The following is a 24,062-nucleotide window of genomic DNA, read 5'->3' on the forward strand; positions in this document are numbered from 1 at the left end:
AGGTTCCAAACACCCTACAACACACAGGACAGCCCCCACCACGAAGAATTATCCAGCTCCAAATGTCCATAGTGTCATTGTTGGGAAACCCTGGCCTAGCTGAAGAGATCAGGGGCACAAGCACGTACGGCTCAACTTTGTAAACACTGTGTTCCTAGGACGGGTTTCCCACTATCCGAAAGCTGAGCGTTCCTGTGAATACTTTTGTACCCAAAATGGCATAAAGCAAAGAAACGATTACCGTTGATATATATGGAAACACTTTCGAGCATTCCCAGACCCCAAAAGTTACGTCTCAGGCTGTCCTGATACCACAGGCCACATCTGACAAGCGGATGCACACAGCAGCTGGAGAAGCCCAGATGCTCACGGACACAGCCCCTTGTATTCTAAATATATAAGCACTACCCTCAAAACTCAATAAGAAAACAAACAACCCCCCCAAAACAGACATACTTTCCCAAAGAAAATATACATATATCAAATAAGTCATTAGACATCATTAGTCAAAATTACTAACCATTAGAAGGTAGAAAATTAAAACTACAATGACATACTGCTTCACACACAATAAAATGGACAAATGAAAAATAATGACAATATCAAGTGCAAACGACAACACAGAGCAATGGGAAGACACATATATTGTTTATGGAAACTCAGTAGGTGAGCTCTGGCGCGGCACCCGGAGAGGCTGGGTGTGATTTCCGGGGAAGGCGCTGGGGGGCGCACTCTCCCTGTCTCTCTATGGGCTCATCTCCACTGCAACACCAGCAGGGCACACCTGTAGGATTAAATACCCCATCTGTGCTGATTGCTTTTTCACTGGGGACGGCTGGTGTGGGAACTTTGAATAGCATGAAGAAATCTCCCCTAAGAAGCAACACCTGCACGGGGTCAAGGATGAAAAGGTGGCTTTCAGGGCAGGAGAGACCCCAGATGACTTTCCAAGGCAGGAAATCTTGCAGCGGGAGGAAAATATGAGTAAGAGGAGAGGAAATTCATGGAGCCGACCCTCATAGCCCCTTCTGCTTCTTTGCATTTAGATATTAAGTCATTGCTGGGAGGCGGAATTCATGAACAGCTAAGACCTAAAGTGATGCCCGTGCTTGATAACATCAAGGCCATGGCCGAAGGTGAGCACCGCACCGGAAATGGGTTAAGAGAGGGTTCCCACTGGAAGTTTCCGGCTTCCCAGGATCATGCAACCCTTTCTTGTTTTCCCCAGATGTGGGCATGCCAGCAGGCCAGGCAAAGACACACAGCATCGCAATGGTTTGGTCTGGTTTGGTTTTTCTTTTTTTTAAAAAAAAAACCCTTGAGCCAAAGAGGTTGTACTAATTGTCTACAAGTCCTTTGAAATAATAACAGCAGCATTTGCTAGGAGCCTGCCACCTGTTTTTGTAAAGATGGTTACTGGAAGGCAGCCGTGCTCCTCTGCTTAGGGGACATTTGCGGCTGCTCCCGCGCCATGACTGACAGCAGGGTTGAACAGGTGCACAGGGACCCTGTGGCCCTCAAAGCCTAAATGTTTAGCATCTGCCCCTTTCCGGAAAAAGCTTGTCAACTCTTGCTATAGAAGATGAATAGCCTCGAGAATTTTAGGTCTCTGGGGGTCTATTGGTTACTCTTTCCTTTTCCCTGGAAAGAACAACTTTTGGGAAGGAGGGCTCTGTAGAGATATCTTAAGACACCGCAGTCAGTGATCTCAGTGAGCAGATGTACTGATTCTAAGAAACTGCATATTCAATCGCAATGAGAAAAAGACTCCGAGACCCTTCCAAATGTTGAGGAGATGTCTGTGCTAAGTGTTCGATGGAGAGGACAACTTCATCTGCGTCTCACATTTGTCATCCTGCCACTGTGAATTGTACTTTCATGAGCCAGGATTCCTGAGAACACAGGCCACAGAGGGAGGACTTGTGTCCAAGTCAGAAAGTTACGCCCGTTCCTTTTGGCATTCTTCCCTGCCACCCCCCCTTCCCCTTAGAGTTCAAAGACATGGAACCAGGAAACGGAATGACATGCAGAACAGGCCAGGAGTTGGTAAGATTAATTTTGATCAACGGATTAGTCTTTCCTTGCTCTTCTCCTTGACCCTACAATGGGTCGCCCTGTAACTGAGGGTGTGTCCTCTGCTGTGGACCCGCTTAGATGCCTCCCTGACACCTGCTCATCTCATCACCACCCATGTCCTTCCAATGCAAGGAAACTGAGGCCCAGAGAAGGAATGTGACCGTAAACACCCACGCCTCCAGCCTGCCTGCCTGCCTTCCTTCCTTCCTTCCTTCCTTCCTTCCATACCTGGCGCTTGCCTATCCTTCCAGTCAGTTCCCATCTCAACCCTCCAGCCCCCAAACCTTCCCTTCCAAGCCACGAATCTCAGCGTTTATTCTACCATAGGTCTCTGCCGGCATAATTCTCTCTCAGACCCCTGTGCTGCATGTCTTCCTCGGCCTGTTGATTTTGTTCATGTCTTAATTCCCCTAGCTTGTCTGGAGACGCCCAACACAGTGTCTGGCCCAGAGCAAATTGTCACTTCTTGAACAAATAAAGGCCTGCAGACCTTACCTTCGTTTTCTAAGCGTAGAATACTGTAACTTTGCTGGTGATGGAGTAGAAAATGGATTATATTCTTTCATAGTTCTGCTTCAGTTGCTAGGCAACTCCTTTTGACTTTATTAGCTTCCTGATCTTTTACTTTTAATGTCTGTAGTCATTTGATTTTTTTTTTTTTTTTAGTTGCCCTTGATGCACCATGTGGCTAAATCTATCTAGTCAAGTCAGATTATAGTCGTTTTCATTTGCTTTGGGAATTTTGCAGACGATTCTTGGGGGTCTTCTGGAGGTGCCATTGATGTGATACGAATGCCAAAGACCCTTTAAGTGGCTTAATCAACAGCAAATATATCACACATGACAAGACATTGGACATATGGCGGTTCCAAAGTTAGCTGCTTTGGGCGTTCAACAGCACTGTTGACGAGCCCTTCACCCCCCTGCCCCGTCCTGGTGGTTAGCAGGACGTATTCGTTAACCAACCACCAGGAACAGACAATGAAAGGAGGTGGGGGACTGGTGGCTCCTCGTCCCCTCACTGGAAGAATCGTCACTCCTGTAAGATGCTGAACCTTCACTTCCCACGTCTTTGGCATCACTCTTGCTAATAATCCTCCACGTCCCCTCCTCAGAGCTTCATGTGTTTGCACTTCACCAATGGGTTAATGATGACTTGGGCTGGCTCTGTGACCTTTACCATCAAACGTCTCCAGTTATCTGTCTTCTCTTAGAAACATCTCTTGAGCAATTATGTGTCATTTCCCCGACACATACAGAAAATCTGTCTCTATCTGGCTTTCAGCTAAGTGGATTATTTGCTCATGTAACTGACACTGGCTTCAGGTAAGGCTTGATCTAGTGGTGAGATTCTTTCCACCCAACTCTTCTCCGCAATGTCTGTATTATTCTAATGCCAACTCCCCTTGTGTTGCAAGAGGGCTAACAGTAGCCACATTGGTCCTCCTCCTCAACCAGATTTCCCTCCAGCTGGACCATCTGGGGTTCCACAGCCATCTTTGGACCAGAGCTACACAGGGGAAATGGGTTGGCTGGGGGTATCCAGGGCCCACTCCTTAAGCGGGAGGTGGAACCCGTGTTATCCAAACAGAGGTCTGCTGCAGTGCAGGAAGCAGGTGACATGGCTTCTGAGATGTCAACCGACCAAGTCCACAGCAAGCGTTTGTAGAAATTATTAGCCATAAAGTAATAATTGGAAAGCTTTTGAGTGTTGAGGGCCGGCCACGTACCAGGTGCTTTTCTTAAATCCTATTAGTCCTCACAAGAGTTCCGAGTGATCGGTAGAGTCACCTCTCTTTTACCAACTCAAGACAGTAAGGCTCAGAGATCATGTAACTTGTGCAAGGCCAGGGATCTGGGGACTGGTGGCGCTGGGATTCAGATGCAGGTCAGACTGCAGCACCTGTGTTGCCGGGTCCACACTAGAGGGTAGTTGGGCCCCAACACTGTTGGAGAGTGTTAAGATAGAGGGTGTTTTTGTGGCATCCATCGCAAGACAGCACGGAGTAACATTGAGCAGGAGTTAGGAATCTCGAGTTGAAGTGCTGCTGTGGCCACAGGATGACGCCAGACACCAGGCATTTGGAAAATCGGTCTTCCGCGTTCTCCAGCCCCAAAATCGGTAATGGTAGAGCCTGTGCAAAAACAGATGAACGATGCAGTGTGGTTGCCGTGTGCCTTTACTTTGGGCCCACAATTTGCCCAATTCTTCATGTTTGAATGATAATTTTCTTCTCAGTGTTTCCTGTGTTGGTGTTAAAATTTTATTATGTTTTTTAAACACAGGCTGAATCCGTGAAAGTTTAGCCTCTGGTGTTGCCACACCTTCTCATACATGCTTAATAAGCTGCTCTGATAGGGGGTTTGGTCCTTGAAGGGGGGCACCGTTCCTGGAGGTATTACGACGCTAGGTCAATGTGTGGATGGAGGAGCCTCTCATTCCATCCCCCTGCTCCCCAAATCCATTTAATATGTGGTCCTCAGATAGAGGACGCATCAGCTATTAAATTGATAAGAACAGATAACTGCCCTGGATCTTAGCCAAAAGGCTGAGAATCGATGCTTTGACAAATTTTTTTTGCTAAAAATTCCTTGCAGCTTTCCGTGTGTAGTGGCTTTGGAGAGAGCAGTGACATGCGGATTCATGTAAATCTTATTTGAGCTACAATTCAGGACCTACAAAGGAGATGTGCTATGAGCTGGTAAAATGTTCATTAACTAAAATTAAGAATCTGAAATATCTTTCCGCTGACTTCAGCTACATAATATATGTGATCTTGCTAGGTCTGGACTGACTCCCAGAGTCGTAACCCAGTAGATATTTTATCGACATGAAATACTTTGAAGCCTTTGGAAATATATATATATATATATATATATATATATATATATATATATATATATATAACCTCGGAGTCTTTCTTGGAACATGACTGAATGGTACCCATAACCCAGAATGTCTATAGACTGTGCTTAAATGGACACACGTATTATGGGCCATCAATTTATTTTATCATCCCTCGTTCTAGGTTGGTGTTGTTTGTCTCTTGCTTTAAAATACCTTCTCTTAAAATGGAAAGGACTGTGAGCGGTAAACCACATTAAACCGTGAGGTGTGTGTTGTGTGATGGGAGGCGTACGTCAGCACGCGCTTTTGCATCCTGTCATGTGTTTTTAGCTGCAACCCTGGTCTTTGATTCTTGTTTTTGCTGTGGTAGACGTTCATTGAGCCTCTAATATGAGCCGTGCTTTGCTGATAATCCTGCGAGGTAGGTGCAAGAGATGAGACGCTGACTCCCAGAGTGACTCTTTGACGAAGTCTTAATTATTATTATATCTCCAACAATGTTAAGACATGACTGGACCAAAATTCAAGAGAAAAGATTGAAGCAGATGTTAAGATTTTATATCTAGGTAAGGTGACAGGATCTGGGGCCAATGGCCATTCGGTCCTATGCTGGAAGCCTCCTCGGGTCTCAGGGTAAGTCATCAGAGCTGGGTTGAGGTGCCATCTTGGGTGACATGGGCCATGCCATCTCCTAAGAGCAGACCTGCTAAGACACAGCCGAGAATCATAGCCTCTCCTCAGAACCAAGAGATGACCCAACCAGCTCCCCACTTTACAGATGAGGAAGCCGGGATCCCCAGGCGTGAAAGAGTTTGCCAAAGATGTTATCCCAAGGTGATCACAGAATTGGGAAAAGACCCAGGCGAGATCCCACAACGCGGGCATTAAAGTGCGTATGTGCGCTTGTGTGTGTGCGGTTTTACCACTCACGTTTTATGTGGTTGCCAGGCAAAGTTGGGGAAACCAGTTTTTAGGGGCACTCACACTTTTCCTTGCAACACCCCGGTGTGGCTTGATGCTCTGCCATCTGTTCTGTGAGGCTGGAAGACTTGCTGGGTTAGAAGAAAAGCAGTGCCCTCTGATTTAGATTTCACATCTTTTACCGCTGTGGCTTGAAGTCACTGTAGAAAAGGGTTGTAATTTGCGACCTCCCTGGTCGTGAATACAGAGCTCTACACCTCAGAAAAATCAGGAGGATAGCAAACAGTTATCAAGGATTTCCTAGTATAAGAATGTGTCCTGGGCTCTGAGGCTCCCCAAATAGAACCGATGGACTCACTGCCATGGAGGAATCTCAGGCTGACCATTCTGACGCCCACATCTTATGATGAATGTGGTGCTGGTTTCCCCGTGTTCCGATGAGGAACTCGCTGAAGAACTTTCAGGAATCGGTTTCCGGTGACCAGCAAGTGGCAAGGCTGGGATCGGCACCTAGACCCGCCTGAACCCCAGTCCATGCTCGTCAGCTACTGCGTGTGTCTAATTCCGGCTCTCTGAATGTCCGTCGCTGAGATACGTCTGGGTGTGATCCGTTTTGACGTGGGTTAAAACCGCTCGGGGTCAAAGATGCTAGCTTGTCAGGGCTGGCCTCTTCGAGGCTGGGCGATGCTGGGGGAGCGACACCTTTTCCTGCCGTGACTGGTCCTGTGCCGGCCAGTGATGCTGCACCTTGGTGTCCCCCTTGCATTCCTCGGCTGGTTCTTGCTCCTTCTTCTTGTCTGAAGAGCCCCCACGTGGGAAAGCTGAGCCGGCTGGGGTGGCTGGGCGCGGAGGCCAGCAGTGTCCTTGTGCTCCCCGGCGGGCTCCTGTGGTTGCCTCCCAGCGCCTTTTATACATGCACCTCAAGTTCCCCGAGGGTACTTTGTAGATGAGAAGGAGTTTCGCCATTGCCTGCCTAGCGGGTGAGTCTATCCTGAAGCTCGCTGTGTCCCCACAGCAATCAAAGAGACCAAAGAAGCCTTGGTGAACTTGAACACCACCTTGAAGGAGCTGAAGGAGTCAACTGCACGACTTAACACCAGCCTCAGTGATGTGAGAAGGAATGTGGAGCAATCGCTCGGTGACCCCATGTGCGCTGTGCCGCCAGTGGCCACCACGTGCAACAACATCCGAGTATCTCTCGGCCAGCTGGACGACAATACCGACTTGGGTCAGGTGAGGAGGCGACCTTGCTACAGGGCAGTGTCACTGGGACACCTGTCGGGTGCATGGTGGCCTGGGATCTCTGTCGGCCTTCCCTGGGGATCTGATCACCCCATTGGCGTGGCTGCAGCCAGAGAGAAGGAATAATGGGAAACCCCTTCTAAAGTGTTCTCTGTGGTTGATTTGGTGGAAACTACCAGAATGAATTCAGCTTTAAAAAGAAAAAAGGAAGCAGAACGTGTTTTTGTAGACCTATAAAAATTAAAATATAGTTTCAAATGACATGCCTGGTATATTGACCACATATGCCTAAATATAAGGGAATTCCCCATATTCCAAAGAGAATATTAGGGGGGGAAAAAAGAATTTGTAGCAACTTGAATATATAAAGTCCCAAGATATAGATAAGGTAATCGTGTCTCCTCATGATTTTTAATGTATCAAGATAGTGGTGTATACATGCCACATTTTTTTATAAGACAATATTTTAATATGACTATACTCTTCTCACTTTCCTATCTCCTGGGTCAACATTATATAGACTCTTCCCCTCCAGCCTCTGTGTGTATGTATGAGTTACGCATGTCACTGTGGTCACCTGTGCAGGGTCTTCTGGAGGCTGGGAGCTTCCCTTGTATTTAATATGGGATCGAGTCTTCTGGGGTAACTTTTTATTTTGATGTCCTTTCAAACACGCAGAAAATTTGCAAGAATGGTACCAGGAACTCCTGTCTACACCCTTTACCCAGAAGCACCAATTACCAGCCTTTTGCTCCATTTGCTTCATCGTATTTTATCTGTTATCTGCTTATCAATCTGTGTGTCTGCCATCTACTCATATTGTCATTTATATGTGTAAAATATTCTGCATTTTGTGTTTTTCTCAATCACTTGGCAGTGAGTTGCAGACTATTTCCTTTTACCCCTAAATATTCCAGTGCATTTCCTAACTGTACACCTTTATACAGTTCTCAAAATTGGGACATGTAACATTGACCAGATACGACCATCCATAGTTTATGGTTTATATTCAAATTTTGCTGGTTTTCCTAAAAAACTGACTGTAGAGCTGTTTTACTTTCTCCAGTCTAAGAGCCAGTCCAGGGTCCCACGTAGTCTTCAGTTGTCATGTCCGTTTATTTCCTTCAACCTGGGACAGTCCCCTGCCTGTCTTCTTCTTTTTTGACATTGACATTTTTGAGGACTGCAGGCCCTTTATTTTATAGAAGGACCTTCAATTCAGGTTTATCTGGTGTGCCCTCACGATTAGATTTGAGCCATGCACACTCGCCAGGGATACCACAAGAGTGATAGTGTGTCCTTGATACATCATGTTGGGAAGTCCGTGATGTTTGTCCCAGTCTTGGCGAGAGATAGAACACTAGAAATCCATGTACAAAGCTGTAAAGGAAAAATGTATTCCAGACCACTCACCAACATAACCTTTGGTTGTATTGCTTTTCAACGTGTTTTTAAAAAGGTTTTTTACAACTTTATTGAGTAGTTTTCAGTACCTGAAATTGTGAGGTCACACATATTTGATCTGTGTTAAATTTCTTTCCCTAATTTTTGCTCACTGCAACAGGAGCCTTCCAAGCATCTCAAACGTAATGCCTGTCAAGGCCAAGCTAAATGTCTTTTTCCCCAAACAATATTCTATTGTTCAAAAGAAACTTAAATCATACCCTAATATATAGAGACTTTGGGACTTGGATATAAGATGACTCCCTTTTTTATGACAAATGATGTTGGGAGTAACCACTTTGCCTTATATTTTGTTTTATGAATTTTCAGCTCCCATCTTTGGATCAGCAAATTGATAATATTAATGATGTTCTTCGAACAGATTTGTCCAGCCTGGTCCAAGAGGTATGTTTTTTTTGGGGGAAAAAAATGACAGTGGTTTGTTTTACATCGTGTTAGAGGGTAGACCAGTACACAAGAAAAGAGGTAACTGCAAAAAAAGCCCTAAAATCTTGGAAAGGGGATTGCCAAGAAGGGTGTTAACTGTTATCCTCCAGGTAATTTTGCTCATTGCACTTCAAGAAATTTGTGTTAAGCATCTGTTGTATGCAAAGCACCATGCTGGAGATAAAAAGCTGAAGAGGATCTCGCCTTCCTGGGACTCAGAATTTGGTGGGTGTAGTGCCGTGCCCCATACTGACTCTGACGCGAGGTGCCCTCCCACTCGGCATGAGTCAGCCCTGCGGCTTCGTCTCCTCCCACTCCTCCTCCCAGCACATTCGCACATGCTGTGGGCTATGCCTGCCACTCTGTCCTTCGCCCAGCCACTTAGGCTACTAAGTACTAGCTATGTAAAGCACTCGATATTACTTTCTTAAAGATTTATTTGTTTGTTTGTTTATTTATTTATTTATTTGAAAGACAGTGAGAGAGCGAGCAGTGGGGGGAGGGGAAGAGGGAGAGGGAGAGAGAGAACCTCAAGCCAACTCCCCGCTGAGTGCAGAGCCCAACGTGGTGCTTGATCTCATGACCCCGACATCATGACCTGAGCCCAAATCAAGAGTCAGAGGCTTAACCCACTGGACCACCCACATGCCCCCGATATTACTTTCTTGATGAGGACTTTCCTGGGCATCTTGACCAAGTCGAACCCTTTTTAATACATTCTTCCAGCACAGAAGATAGTCTTTGTTAAGGTCCTCATAACTGTAATTATTGTTTTAATGTCTCTATTATCCCACTGGAGTGTCAACCCTAAAACTGGCAGGGGCTACGTTGGTCGAGAATGTCATCATTTCCCCAATAGCCTACCAATTATCACTGTTTACCATAAATATTTCTTTGTAGATTATGATTCAGTAAGAGTGCCCTGAGCCTGCAGGAAAGGGAGTGTTATTCTTGACTCCATCATTTAGCACGGGTCTAAAAAGGTCATCAGATAATCTGTTAAACACTCATCTACTGACAAAGTTCAGTGTCACCTTAAACAAGCCAGTGGAAACTCCTGGTCTTTGTGTCCTCGTGTCCCCTCATTTAAAAAATGATTGATCCAGGAGATCTGTAAGGCCCTGTCGGCCATGGGTGACATCCGTAGTCCAAAGGCAGATAAATGCAGAGGGGTCAGCTGTCCACTCATCCCCACAAGCACCTGTGAGCTAGCAGCTTGGTCACTGTTGAGGGAACAGAAGTGGTGACTGTTCTCCTTCTGGCATCAATGTTACCAGGCTAAACTGGAAACTTGCTGGCACCATAAATCTTTTAAAGTCTGTAACCTAGATTGGACTGCTGTAAGAGCCCGTCATAGGCTGGGTAGGCCTCTCAACGAGAGAAATTTATTTCTCACAGTTCTGGCAGCTGGAAGTCCAAGATCAGGGGGTCAGCACGACTGAGCTGTGGCAAGAGACCCTTCCAGGTTGCAGATGGCCTCTTTCTCACTGTGTCTTCACATGGTGGAGAGAGCTGTCTGGGGTCCCCTTTTATAAAGGCACTAATCCCATTCATGAGGCTTCACTCTCATGACCTAATCACCTGCAGAAGACCTCACCTCCTCCTGCCATCACTCACACAGGGGGTTAGGATTTCAGGGTATGATGTCAGGAACAGGAGGCGGGGGTGCCCAGACATTCAGTCCATAACAAGTTGTTATTGATAGAGTGTTCCCCAGCACATGGCTAACGACACCAGCCAACAGCTAAGAAACACACAGCGAACCCCTTCCAGAGGAAACGCTGTCTGCTCACTTGAGTTACCTGGAAATAATGACATCTTCTTGTCCTAGATTCAGCCCCAAAATGACATAGCTTGGCCTGGTTGGTTTGTTTTTACTTCAGCCTCACTAAAATGTACGTCCTCTATAAGCTGTGTGTTTTGTGAGACTCGATCCCCAGTCTTACTTCCTAATTGCATTGGAAAATACGACTCTGGTTTGGGAAACTCACTTTCTACCCAAACGTGGAACTTTGCACAGATCGGGGCTTCTTGGCCTCAGCACGGTCGACACTGTTGATGATCCCCTGTGGTGGGGGCTGACCCACATGTTGTAGGGTATTCACAAACCCCCTGGGTCCCTGCTCACACAGCGCCATAGTTGTGATAACCAAAATGTCCCCAGACACTGCCAAATGCCCCCTGGAGGACAGGATCGCCCCCGATTGAGAAACGCTAGTATAGATAACATGAGTTAACAGTATAAAGGTAAAAAACTTTTAGCAAGGTCTTAGATGGATACAATTTAAAGAGAAAGTCCTTTCTAAAGGGGAATTTTTTCATAGTCTTTTAATGACCATATAATGATAATTTCAGCCTTAAGATGCCTGTTAACGTTTTGATTTTGCTTCTCTCCTCCACGCTAAGCTGAAAACTGAATGCTCGTTAATTGCCCTTCTACTCACTGTGTGCATCAATTCACTTTGAACTATTTTCTAGGGCTATAAATCCTTCAACGATATTCCTGAGATGGTGCAAAATCAAACCACAAACATCATATCAGGTGAGAGCCAGAGTTTGAAGTCCTTTCGTTTCTCTGTTCGTTAAGAATTGGATGATTAGTACAAAAAAAATGTATTATTAAGAGCTGTATTTTTTTTTCTCTCTTAAAAAAAATTCTCTCACTGATCTGGAAAATTAAATGAGTATCAGAGCTTTTTAATTGTGCCACCTTCACACAGCAATTTAGATTTTAAGGACTAATAATCCTATGGAACTCTGATTAACATCGTCCCGCTGGCCGGGGGCGGCAAGGTCAAGGGCCACACTCGAGTGACCAGGACTCATTGGGAGCTGTCAGAGTAAAGACAGCTGTGGTCGAACTAGGAAGGTCATGTTTTGATTGGTTTCACCGGGGGAAAAAATTGTAGATTATTGTATTTTCTAAAAAAAAAAAAAAAAAAAAATCTTAAAATTCATTTTTTTTCCAGGAATACTATGTATAAGAATGTATTTTGTCTTTTTAGGAAGATGCTCATCTGTCTTCTGGTGCTGCTGTAATATGGTGTCCTAGGCTCTTAAGGTTGCTTACGATTTTGGAGAAGCAGGACTGATTTTGAGAGGCTTCTCCTAGTCTTAAGTGACTGAATCACGTTGAGCTCAGGTTGTGGCATTCGGGGTGAATGCCCGGAGAAAGGGTGCAGTAGAAACCGTTCTCGGTGCAGCAGTAGCAATAGACGTAGGTTATTTGCTTCAAGAAGAAATCTCTGAAGCTATGTAAGATTTTCTTCTTCTTCTTTGAGATCATCTTCTCTGTGCTTCCTTTTCTCGTTGACCAAGTGGTTTTAAGATGCTGTGTTAGAAGAAGTATTTGATTTCTTTTTTTTCCCCCTAATAGTGTTCTTTCAACCCTTTAAGACTTGGGGTAAAAAAAGTATTTTCTCCTATTACACAGCGCTTTAGATGTTTCGTGGGTTCCTTTGTGTTTCCTCTAAGATTCTACTTTAAAATATTAGGAGATTAAAGACAAAGTTCATGCTTTCCTATGCTAGCGTCTGAAGGCTGACACGCACTGTACGTCTGACAGCCACCTGCTTACTAATTTCTGTGTTTACTTTTTCTTTTGTTTCCCCTTTCTGGACCTCTTCTGCCAATACGTGCAGCCCTCCCTTGTAAGTCTGGCAAAGCAAGGTGTGCAGTATGCGTGAACGAGGCCCATTGCACACACTGTCATTGCCTCAACACAAGCCAGAGTTTTCCCAGGTCTGGGCGAGTATTGCTCCATTTGCCTGAATATCAATTGCTTATTTTCATGTCCTTGTAAAACAAATAAAAACCCTTAGCTCCCATGTTTTGATCATTCGGTCCTACCCCACACACATAGTTTGAGTGCCTACCGTGTGCCAGGCTCTGTTAGGCTCTGGGGATGGGAGATGAGTGACGCATGATTCCTGCCTGCCCTTCAGCTGGGCGCATATACAGATACACTCTGGTAACAGGACAAGGTGCATGCAAGGGATCCAAAGTGGGAGAGGGTAGTGGAAGGCTTCCTGGAGGAAGCAACATCCCAACTGGGGCCTTAGGGGAGTCTGGGAAGAGAGGACACCAGCCTCGTACAGAGTCACCCAACCTGGCGAAGCCGGGGGGTTATGTCGTGTGGGAGGGCAGGACAGCCTGAGAAGCAGAACAAACCCGATTCAGTTGAGGGAACTGTTCATAGGAGAGGGAGAGTCTGCGTCCCAATCTCTCAAACTCCCAGAAATCCCAGAGTTAAGGAAGAGACCCACCAAGTCACCTTGTTGAGGATCCTGGGGACTTCGGGTACATTTAGAGGAGGATTGAGCCACGGTGAACAGCAGTCTCCTCCTGGGAGCTCTGTGTGAACAACACCCTTTGAAAAAGATTCCCACCATTTTATGTCATTCCATTTTGAATCATGCTACCATCTACCCAAAGTTCACCAGGAGCCCTGGGATCACATTGCGAGAACAGCTCATCTTGTCTCTGTGGCTGCAAAGAGATTGATCTCCCTTTTCAGGGTCAGTGGACATTTAACTGGTTAGGGTGTATGTCCATGTCAAGAATCAGTGTGGGTAGCACCAACTCCAGACCTGTGTGAGCATTAAATTAGGTGATGGCCGTGTCCTTGGTGGCTTTGATCCCAGAACCTATCACAATGGACAAACACCTTCCAGAAAATTAGAACTTATCTTCTCTCTGAAAGGGTAGGATGGATGTTCATAGAAACTCTTTGACCACTGGGAATACATTGCTATCTGCCTAGGAGAGACACAGATGTACTTTACCACGTCTCAATTTGTATGAGTCAAATTTTTAGCAAAAATGTCACCTGGGGTCACTTGTTCAAAAAATTGATCCTGGCAAGTTATTGTATTCCTGAATGCTATTTCTTACTAAATTGTTTTTCCAAAATCATTTAACAGAAGCTTTGGAGTTAGACAAACCCAGGATTCAATCCCATTTCTAGTACTTTCTGAAAAAACAAAACAAAAAAAGATCTTTGGGCAAATAATTTAACCTTGATAGGCCTCAGGGTCACCTAGTAAAATAGGAAGAAGAATATCTACGTCAGTAGAATAAATGAGTTAACATTCATAAAAGTGCCTGGTCCATGGTAGGCATGAAATAGGTTTTAATCACCAGATGCATTTTATTTTTTAGTGAAATAAGCAGCAGAAGAAAACTCTGGCTTGACTTCAGCACCATGTCATTAAAGTCAGCACCCATAGCTTGCTGTTCTGTTAAGTAATTGCTCTCTGATGGTCTTGGCTACATTCGTGCTTGTTGCAGAACCTTTCCATGTTTGAAACAAACGCATAACATTGGGAAAACTTAAAGTGGTTGAAGCTTTTCATTTTGGTTCCAAAACAAAGTTTCTGTTTCCCTTAGGCTTGAAAATGCATAACCTGGTTATCTTTGTTTTCAGATATCAAAAGGACCTTGAATTCCATTGGTTCAGATATTGAAAACATAGGCCAACAGATTCCGATTCAGGATAAGCTGTCCAATTTCATGGGTTACATTAATGACACTGAAACTTACATCCACCAAAATTTACCCACGTTGGAGGAGTATGATTCGTACAGGTGAGTGTCCCCCACCCCCACCGGAGCTGTCAAGCTAGGAGGGGACCTTTGCTCTGGAACAGGGTAGAAATCGGACATGATAACCAGGATCATCTTGTGAGAGAAGATCGTACAAAGAGCGTGTAACCTGATATTCGTTAACCCTAGCTTATGTTTATTTAATATGTTGGAGTGCTTGCTTTGGCAGCACATATAGTAAAATTGGAACGATACAAGGAAGATTAGCATCCCCCTGCACAAGGATGGCATGCAAATTCATGAAGTATTATGTATTCTTTTAAAAACTGAAGACTGGAAGTTCTTGAGCCAAATAGTCAATAATTTGCAATTTTGATGTCATTAATGGCTTCTAGAATCTTAGTTATAACTATCTAATGTATGTAAAAGGATTTGAAAGCCTAAGAGGGATTAAGGAGGGCAATTGGATAATATTCTTCTTTTTGTCAGCTTCTGAAATCAACACATCAAGGTTGGTTCTTACAGGAAGAACATCCTTGAAGTGAGTAAATTGTTCGAAAGCTCGGGTAAGCAGCTGTGGTCCTCAGCTGTGGATTGCCCCATTAGCAAATGTTCGCCAATGGGGTTTGGCCCTGGAGACAACAGTGGACATCTCAGGCAGGAGCGCTAGGGGGTGGTGGACCTACAGACTTGAGTTAACTTCAAGGACCATGAGAGATGTAAGATGTGCTCTCCTCCCTGAAAGGTTCAGCCCCACCACCTGTCACTTTCAGAATTGTTCTTACTGCCCAAACTCATGGAGATTCTAGAGACCTCCATTCCTGTTTGGGTATTTATTATGCAAGATCCTAAGATAATAAAATAGTAATAAAAATAATAAATAAAAAATAAAATAATAAATAATAAATAAATGATATAAATAAATAATAAATAAAAATAATAAAATAATAACAATAATTGCTAGCAATTCAGGAACAGTAATGGCCTGCCCTCCAAAGTGCTGTATGCATGATATCTCATTTAATACTCCAAAAAAAAAAAAAACCAGAAAGTTAGGATTCTATTCTATATGTAACCTTGTTTCATAGAAGGGGGACTTGAGGCTCAGGGAAGTGGAATAACCTTCACAAGGTCAGTGGCAATGTTTGTGAGGTGGGTTTCCAACCCCCATCTGACTATGCCCTCAATTATTGCCCTGTAATCAATAAGCCATTTTCCTACCCTGTGGCTAGGTCACCCCAGCAGGTGTTAGGACAGACATAAGACCGACACTTTCTCAATGAGTTCACAATCTCATTAGAGGTTAAAGTTTCACGAAAGGAAAGAATGATACAATTATCTGTCTACACATAAGCTCCCCCGCCCTGAGAACTAGAAGCTTATCTTTAAAGGAAATTTAACCAAGCAGACAAAGCACGCATTAACCGTAAAAGCTTTCCAGGCCAGGATCCATGGCTTGTTGAATTTGGCATCCCCAGTCTCTGGAACAAAAAGCCACAGAGTGGGTGCAGATAGCTACTACAATCATCGAAATTGCTCTTAACTTAATGAAAATCTTCAGTGGCAGCTTTTGTCACAGAAGTAAATTATTTATTTTTTAGTGTTTTATTGGTTGGGAAGCATTTGTACCCTCGAATGTTCCTCGCCTGCTGGAAAAGGTTGTTGTACATTCCGGGAATGCCAGGAAGACCTAATTGAGGACCCATTATCCTAAAATGTCTCACAGACCATTACAAAATTGAGATTTGCACTCTGCAGGCACTTGATTTAGGATGCTCGTAAATTTTAAAATATTCAGTTCACTCCCCGTGTAGAGTTTCTGGTTCAGCAAAGAACACTGCGTCCCCTTCCCAATTATTCCTGCAACCCCAAAGCATTTTAGAGAAAGGCTAAGGAAAAGGGCCTGCTGGTTCTCTATCTTTGTCTCATCGTGATCTGTCCACATGTCATCATCAGTACAAAACATGCTCACGGCCTCAGGAACCTTGACCTAACTTACAGGTCTGAAGGGGAACGGTTATCGGTAGCTTTGGAGAACCTGAGTCAACCCTGCTTAGAAGCCCCACGGGAATGAAGCAAAGGGAGGAAGCAAAGGTCTCCTGACCAATGAGCCAGACAGAGCTCATCAAAACCAAGATAAAAATTAAGGTTCCTGCTGGTTGGGTTGGAGGGCGAGCGGTGGGAAGAGATCTCGTCCCTATGGTGTCAGTCTGAAGCATTCACAGGGGAATTGGATATTTGATTGCCAAGTGTTACTCAGCCACTCCTGCCCTAGCCGGACAGCTTTTGTGTTATCGGGACGTCAACCTCTTTTATGTCTAATGACAGTGTGCTTGCTTCACCAGGTGGCTGGGTGGCCTGGTTGTCTGCTGTTTGCTGACCCTCGTGGTGGTGTTTTATTACCTGGGCTTGATGTGTGGCACGTGTGGCTATGACCGGCATGCCACCCCGACCAGACGAGGCTGCGTCTCGAACACCGGGGGCGTCTTCCTCATGGTGTGAGTGTTTGCTCTTTCTTGCCACGTGGGGGGTGGAAACGCAGGGAGATGAGCAGATAACACGAAGCCGGTGGCCTTCGGGCCGAGCGTTCTGGGTTCCAGTGGAGGAGGCCTCCTGGTGCGATTGTACTTCTGTTGGCGTGGGAAATCCCACCACACGTGAAATACTAGAAAACTCTAAATCGTTAGCACTTCAATAGACAAGCGTAAACACAGTGTCTGTATATGGTGGGCTCCTCTGTAGCGAAATTATTTCTAAGCTTGCCATCTTGATTCCCATGATATTTTCTCTCTCTCCCTCCTTCCCTTCCTTCCCTCCATCCATCCATTTATTCACCAGAAACTCGCTGAGATTGGCCTGGTCTCAGACACTGTTCTCCGTGGCCAGCAGTATCGTTAGCTTGTTTACTTTGAAACTGTGGAAACTGGGTCTAGCAAAGAGATTGCCGACCCAGCACCCTTAGGATTTAGACATGGAGCCTAAATCAGGGATAAGAGCAGGTGTGGGTACCAGCGAGGAGCAGCTGTGCCTGCTTCCAAGACACTCATATCCGCGTTCATAGTTTTGGGAAACAAACAAACAAAACAAAAAACCTTTCCTCTACCAGGGTGGGATGAAGCACGGGGGGCATAAACCGGGTGTCACTGCAGATGGGGCCAGAAGTGTCAAGTGGGACGCAGGGTTAGAAGCTTTGAATGCATCCCGGAGAGGAAGCTATGTGGCTTCCAAGTTGATGTTTTCTTTCCCAGTCTGTACCTCAAGAATCAGCAGCAGGGAGCGGGATGGGGCTCGAGAGGAAGGTGAAGGTTGAGAACAAACCCTTGGAGCAATGGAGACTCAAAACCTTAGCCACGCTCTCATTTCTCAGCTTACGTCACTAGTACCAGGCTGGGAGAAGCTGGCAAGCGAGTGTCCTGCATTCACGTACTTTTCCAAACATTGGGTCCCTACAATAATTAATCAGACTGGTGAGCTATGATGGTATATGGCCTTTCCGTCAAGCCTGTAACCTCCAGGATAGTACAAGCCTTTGGTAGCATTAACGAAGGCACAAAAGTCTTTTGGGGGGGGGGTGTGCAAAAAAGGTGGTTTTATTAAAACACGAGGACAGGACCCTTCTGCAGAAAGAGCTGCCCACAGGCACAAGTGTCTTATAAACAACCTTAAAACTAACCACATGGAAGTCTGCCAGAATTAGACAAAACTGAACAGAGCTCCGGGCATGGAAAAGCCTATTTGCTCACATGCCTACACTTAAGAAATTAACGCAGCAAGGAAGGGTGTATCGCCCTACCTTTTTGTTTCCATGTACACAGTTACAGATAGAAAATGAGTTTAATGCTCGGATTTTACTCCTCCTGGTACTTGGCTGTTTGTCAGTGTTTCGATGGTGAAGCTATGGATCCCACCTTTTTAACGGCCTGGCGGGGGGGAGTGTATCGCTCTGAACAGGTGCACTTACCGTCAAATTCTATATGCACATTTTTAAGGGACAAAACCAAAATATGTGCTATTTAGCTTCAAAGAAAAAAGAAACAGGGGAGTCATGAGCCATTGGATGGAGGCTAAGATTACTTCCGCTTGGGTAGTACTTCCTCTCGCCTCTGCAGACTAAGGAATCTCTAAGGAGACAAAGTCACACGGCAGCCCGCGGCCTAGGAACGATGGGCTTTATCACACCCTAGGAAGAGCCTGGCCAGGTGCATTTCGGGTGGCTTGAGGCCCGAGGGTGGCTGTGGGCTCCGTGTCATTGTCAACGCCCACCACTCCGCACGGAATCCGCGTTTGGCAGGCTCTTCCTGCTCCCGAGACATCTGGTAAACAGCCGGGTGACTGTAAAGGGGGAAAATGGTCAAACAGATTAGAAGAACGTAATTTCTTCTAAAAAAAAACCAAAACACCCTATTTATTTGCCTGTAGGAACCAGAAAGAGTATATTTTGTTCAGCTGTAACCACAAGACCACCTGTTCTTAAAAACGACAACACCATCTGCTGAAAAGCATGGTCTCTTCAAAAGCCAACCAAGAGTCCTTATCTCCCTGGGGCGGCCTAGTGAAAGATCAGGGGGAAGGAGAGGCAGGGGTCCTGACTCTGCCCTGATCCCTGTGTTCAGAGGGTCCAGGGAGCGGATTAGGGACTGGACGGGTTGCAGCAGGGAGCATACATCTGTCTCCGGGGCCCGTGGAAGGTCTCCCCCGAGGTAAGGAGACGTAACCCAGGCAGCAAGAAAACAGTCTCTTGTACTGATGCCCACTATGAAACTTCCAGTTTTAGCTCTTGAAAACCGTACTCAGATTACCCGGAGTTTTGAAAAAAAGATATTACCCGGCGTAGCCGCGGGTGTCACTAAATGGGCCACACCGGTGGCAGTCAGCGGTCATAGAGAATTCAGAAAGCACTTTGTCCGACTGTAGCAGGGGCCCTAAAAACACAACAATCTCCTTGGCCAAGTCATTCCTCTTCTAGGGGATCCGTTTTAAGGACGTAGGACCCAACGGTGGACAAAGCGTCACAAGTGGGGTTTTTGCGGCTTCAGTTGTAATCACGAGGCACTGGGGTGACACAAACGTCAGCCATCGAGGAGTGGGAGATCCTGGGGCCCCTGAAACGGAACGAGGTTGGGCTAGCCCCGAAGACGTGTGACCGGGGCTGCCAAGACGAAGCGCGTGTCACTGCCCTAACTGTAGATCGGGAGTCAGCGTGCGTTTCCGTGAAGGTCGGCTGATCAACGAGCTCGCTTCTGCGGGCCACGGACAGTCTTTGTGGCCTGTTGTTTCTCTTGTTCTTGTTTTACTTCTCCTCCTCCTTCTTCTCCACAACACTTAGAGCACACATTAGCCATTCTTTTTTTTTTTTTTAAAGATTTTATTTATTTATTCGACAGAGAGAGAGACAGCCAGCGAGAGAGGGAACACAAGCAGGGGGAGTGGGAGAGGAAGAAGCAGGCTCATAGCGGAGGAGCCTGATGTGGGGCTCGATCCCAGAACGCCGGGATCACGCCCTGAGCCGAAGGCAGACGCTTAACCTCTGTGCCACCCAGGCGCCCCACATTAGCCATTCTTATCCGAGTGACAGGCCTTGGGGGTGGGGTGTTCCCTATCTAGATAGAGGCATATTTAGGAGACAGAGGCTGGCAATGCAACAATAAGCCCTTGAGAGTAGCCGTGTGGGTGTGAAGTGTTCTCTCAAAAGCCTGGATGATTTTTATCACTAATGCACACACGCTCTGGCACACGGTTAAAACCATGGTGACTGGCTTACACGTCACCCATGTTCCCCTCCCTTATACTCTCCCTGACTCCTAAGCCTTTTAGGTCAGAGAAATTCAGGCTCACAGAGGCCCCCGCTGTGAACATACCATGTTATTTATTTCAGCCAAACCAGGCAAATACTTGTAATTATGCCCTACGTGTGTCGACTGGGCAGAATCACGCCCTCAGGAAGGGAGGCTGTTCCTTCTAAGCCCATCAACCTCCACGCCTCTGAGGGTCCTTCCCATTTGTACCCGTGATGATAGTGATGATCTGGCTGTTCCACCCGGACTGATTTAAGAGCTGCTCTGTCTGTGTCTACACCCAAGTGAGCGCCCTAGAGAAAAGTCACACAGTGGGGCACATGGGCATCCCTACAAAATTATGACCCCCACCTCAAATGGATCCTTCAGAGCCCTTTTCTTTCTTTCTTACCTCCTCCCTCCCTTCCTTCTTTCCTTCCTTCCTTCCTTCTTTCCTTCTTTCCTTCTCTCCTCCCCTCTTCCCTTCCTTCTGCAATGGCCTTGTCATTTCCCCCCTCTCTTCACAGAGGAAATAAAAGGCATCATACACCTTCCCAAAACTCCAGCGCCCCTGCGTCCACACACAGGCAGGGCCCTATGCAGAGGGATGTCTCCCTTCTGGGCCCTTCCCATTTGCTGTTCCCTGTCCCATCTCCACGCACCGCCCCGAGGGTGCCGTGGATCAGCCTCCCCTCTCCTGGGTCCTCATTCTCTTCCCCTCTCCTAGCCTTGCTTCTCCACATTTAAACATGTTCCGTCTCTCCCCTTGACGCGTGACAAGAGAAAACTTCCCACTACCACTTCTTCCCTCTCACTCCCCTCCCCGCACAGACATCTAAAAATAATGGTATTTGCCGCCTCTGCTTCCTTACTTCCCCGCCCTGCCCAGGCCACTCCCCTGCCCTCGGGTCAGAAGTCCATGGCTGGACTTCCTGTAGGTCCCCTGGAATGCGCCCTCCCTGCAGTGATTGGGTCCCCTGTGCACCCCCTGCAGACATGCCTTTGTTTTCCGTCCTGTGACCGTGACCGTGACCCCGTGCCCTAGTGCTTTCCTTCCCACACTGCAACTTTTCCCAGCGGTCTTGCTCGCTGGCTGCCCTCCTGCCACCTGCTCCTCCAGCGGCACAGTCCCTCAGGCCCAGCCCCGGGCGGCCTCTCCCTCCAGGCGCAGCCCCAGGGGCCCGTGGTCGCTTTTAAGCAGCTGATTGCCTCCTGCCGGCCTGTAACCCAGATGTAGGCAGCCACACACAGTGGTCTGCCCTCTGGGGTCCCCACCGCCACGTCTCACAGGGAGCAGGACCAGATCCCTCCCGCTCTTCCCTTCCTGAGCACCACTGTCTCCTTTCCCTGCTAACAAGTCCTGGCATCACTCTGCGCCCTTCCTCGTCTTCCCTCTTGCAGAACCTTCGGCCCATCCTGCTGTGTCCGTCTCCTGTGTCCCGTCTCTTCTGTCCCCTGCCTCCAGCCACGTCGGCCCACCGCCCCACGACCAACAACAGCCCCCTCGGTGGTAGCCCCGTCCACACGGGCCTCTGTCCATCCTGTCCTGCCCGCTCTGCCAAGAATGTTCTTCCTCAGAGACAAACGGGATTATGTTCCTCCTGTGCTTCAAGGCCCTCAGCAGCCTCCCCTTCCTGCACCTGCCAGGCCCCATCCCATGCACCCCTGCCTGCCTCCCGAGCTGTGTTCACGCACTCTTGGCCCTCCCTCTGGATGCAGAGCCACGTCGGCCCCTCTCAGACTCCCAACGGTGCATTTCCTGCCTCGGAACCTCCCCGCTCACTGCGTCCCCTGCAGAAGGCCGGGTTCACTCACCTGACCCCAGAGGCCCTGTCCGAACTACCCCTGTGCTGGCTGCGAGGAGACCAGACCCTAAGTCGAAGAGTTCCCTAAAGTTGCGCAGTGCTTGTCGCTCCCTGTCTGGGCTCCAGAGCAGGTGGGCTCACTTACGCTGCACAGAGACTCGAGGTCCTTTCCCTACATGTCGGTAGAATTAGTAAGTACTGGTAGGTGATATTGGATCTGTCGTGGGTTTTTTTTCTGTGATCTCTACACCCAGCTTGGGGCTCAAACCCATGACCCCGAGATCAAGAGTCACCTGCTCTACGGACGGAACCAGCCAGGTGCCACAAAATTATGTAGAATTCCAAACTTCATTTCTGCTCTGTTCTTGGTTTTGTTTCCAGCGGGGTTGGAGTCAGCTTCCTCTTTTGTTGGGTACTGATGACCATCGTGGTTCTCACGTTCGTCATCGGGGGAAACGTGGAGAAACTGGTCTGCGAGCCTTACCAAAACAGGAAGCTCTTCCAGGTAAGGATGGCTTCTGGGCCCACTGCACAAGGACTGGAGTGGAAACTTTGATTTCTCCATATCTGGGGGGGGGGGGCAAAAAGATGAGCAGTTTGGTTCTTGTTCAGTAACTGAAGATTCCTTCTATTCGTCGGAGCAAAAAGAAAAAAATGTGGTGAAATATTGTGTTTCGAATGTCAAGTGAACTGAGCACCAGAAATCAAGGCCTGCTTGTCAGCGTGGATTGTAATAAGCGGGGGAGAAAATTCCCAAGGAGGAGTACCGCAGGAGGCTTCTGACATTTTAAAGAGTTTCTCAAATGACAGTTGCCCATGCACATGGTTTGAGGCCTTCGATTTGAAGTGAAAGACACGGAAAAACTCCACGCCTCATGGCCGAGGGTCACCCCTGGTGGACGTCTGACGAGGCCATTGGGAAACGACTTCAGGCTCCACTTTCTCCCTCTGAAAGCGAGTCCTGTGGACTCTACGGGACCACTTCTCAGCTGAGCATCATTTATTAATGAGGAAGGAAGCTTGGGTCTGTGTGGCACTCTTGTCACTGCCTTTATGGTGCTTTTCTCCAGATTCTGATTTTTTAAATATATTTCTTTTTTCCTGTTTTATTGTGTACGCTTCTTCGCCTCAAATCTGTTACAAAATCTGGTGAGTGACGACGAAGGTAACCAGTTGTCGTGGTATTTTAATTATTCAGTTGGTTGAGGAAAATTAAATTGGGAGTGTTAATGTGTTAAATTATGTCCATCTGGCGTCTTGATAAAAAATAATAGCGATACATCAAGCCAGACTTGATTATGTTCTGTGCTGTATTAAATTGCTAAAAAGGAATTCTTTAAAAAAAATAGGGGATTTTCTTTTTAAAGATTTATTTATTTATTTGAGAGAGAGAGAGAGAGCATGAACGGTAGTAAGAGGGAGAGGGAAAGAGAATCCCAAGCAGACTCTATGCTGAGCACTGAGCCAGACGTGGGGCTCAATCTCACAACCCTGAGATTATGACCTGAGCCGAAACCAAGAGTCAGCTGCTTAACTGACTGTGCCACCCAGGTGCCCCCAGTAGGGGATATTTTGAAACCATTTACATTCCTCAAGCACATTCATGGTCAGGCACTAATGAGCTTGTCCTAATATAGATGATATATAGGACGTATTAGCCGTCTTCGATATATGATGTTAAGTGAGAGAGTATGCAAGTTTTAATTCATTTTGTCTACAGAAAAGGGGCGAAGAGGTGGACCAACTGCTTTATGGCTTTCTATTGGCTGTTCTGAATCAAGTTGTCAATTCTTCTCCCATTTCTAATGTACTTGTCTTACTAAGAGAAGTGTTCTCCAAAAAAAAAGTAGTTTCAGTAGTTTTTATTGATGCTACCCAGTGGTCAGTTTATTCTGATCACACTATTATGCTCCTGTTTTAAATTGGAAACCGATGAAGAAAGTCATGATCTGAAAATCCCCAA

At 46.6% G+C, this 24,062-nt stretch overlaps 1 protein-coding gene and 2 non-coding genes across 6 annotated transcripts in view; 2 read left to right on the forward strand and 1 right to left on the reverse strand.

Moving 5' to 3' along the window:
* Positions 1 to 24,062, forward strand: part of PROM1 (prominin 1) — a 104,724-nt gene that overhangs the window by 65,297 nt on the left and 15,365 nt on the right. For all 4 annotated transcript variants that reach the window (XM_045771382.2, XM_045771383.2, XM_045771381.2 and 1 more), the window contains 7 exons: positions 1,047 to 1,136; positions 6,861 to 7,078; positions 8,861 to 8,935; positions 11,456 to 11,519; positions 14,403 to 14,562; positions 16,866 to 17,018; positions 22,481 to 22,604. In XM_045771382.2, the coding sequence (XP_045627338.2) occupies positions 1,047 to 1,136; positions 6,861 to 7,078; positions 8,861 to 8,935; positions 11,456 to 11,519; positions 14,403 to 14,562; positions 16,866 to 17,018; positions 22,481 to 22,604 (884 nt within the window). The remainder of the gene's footprint in view (positions 1 to 1,046; positions 1,137 to 6,860; positions 7,079 to 8,860; positions 8,936 to 11,455; positions 11,520 to 14,402; positions 14,563 to 16,865; positions 17,019 to 22,480; positions 22,605 to 24,062) is intronic.
* LOC123775884 (U2 spliceosomal RNA) lies at positions 4,451 to 4,637 on the reverse strand. The gene has a single exon (XR_006775198.1). It is a non-coding gene; the product is annotated as a U2 spliceosomal RNA (small nuclear RNA).
* On the forward strand, positions 14,734 to 14,839 carry LOC123775883 (U6 spliceosomal RNA). The gene has a single exon (XR_006775197.1). It is a non-coding gene; the product is annotated as a U6 spliceosomal RNA (small nuclear RNA).

The sequence above is a fragment of the Ursus americanus genome, chromosome 8 (assembly GCF_024610735.1).
Source record: "Ursus americanus isolate L20-20 chromosome 8, mUrsAme1.1.p, whole genome shotgun sequence".
NCBI classification, from domain to species: Eukaryota; Metazoa; Chordata; class Mammalia; order Carnivora; family Ursidae; genus Ursus; species Ursus americanus.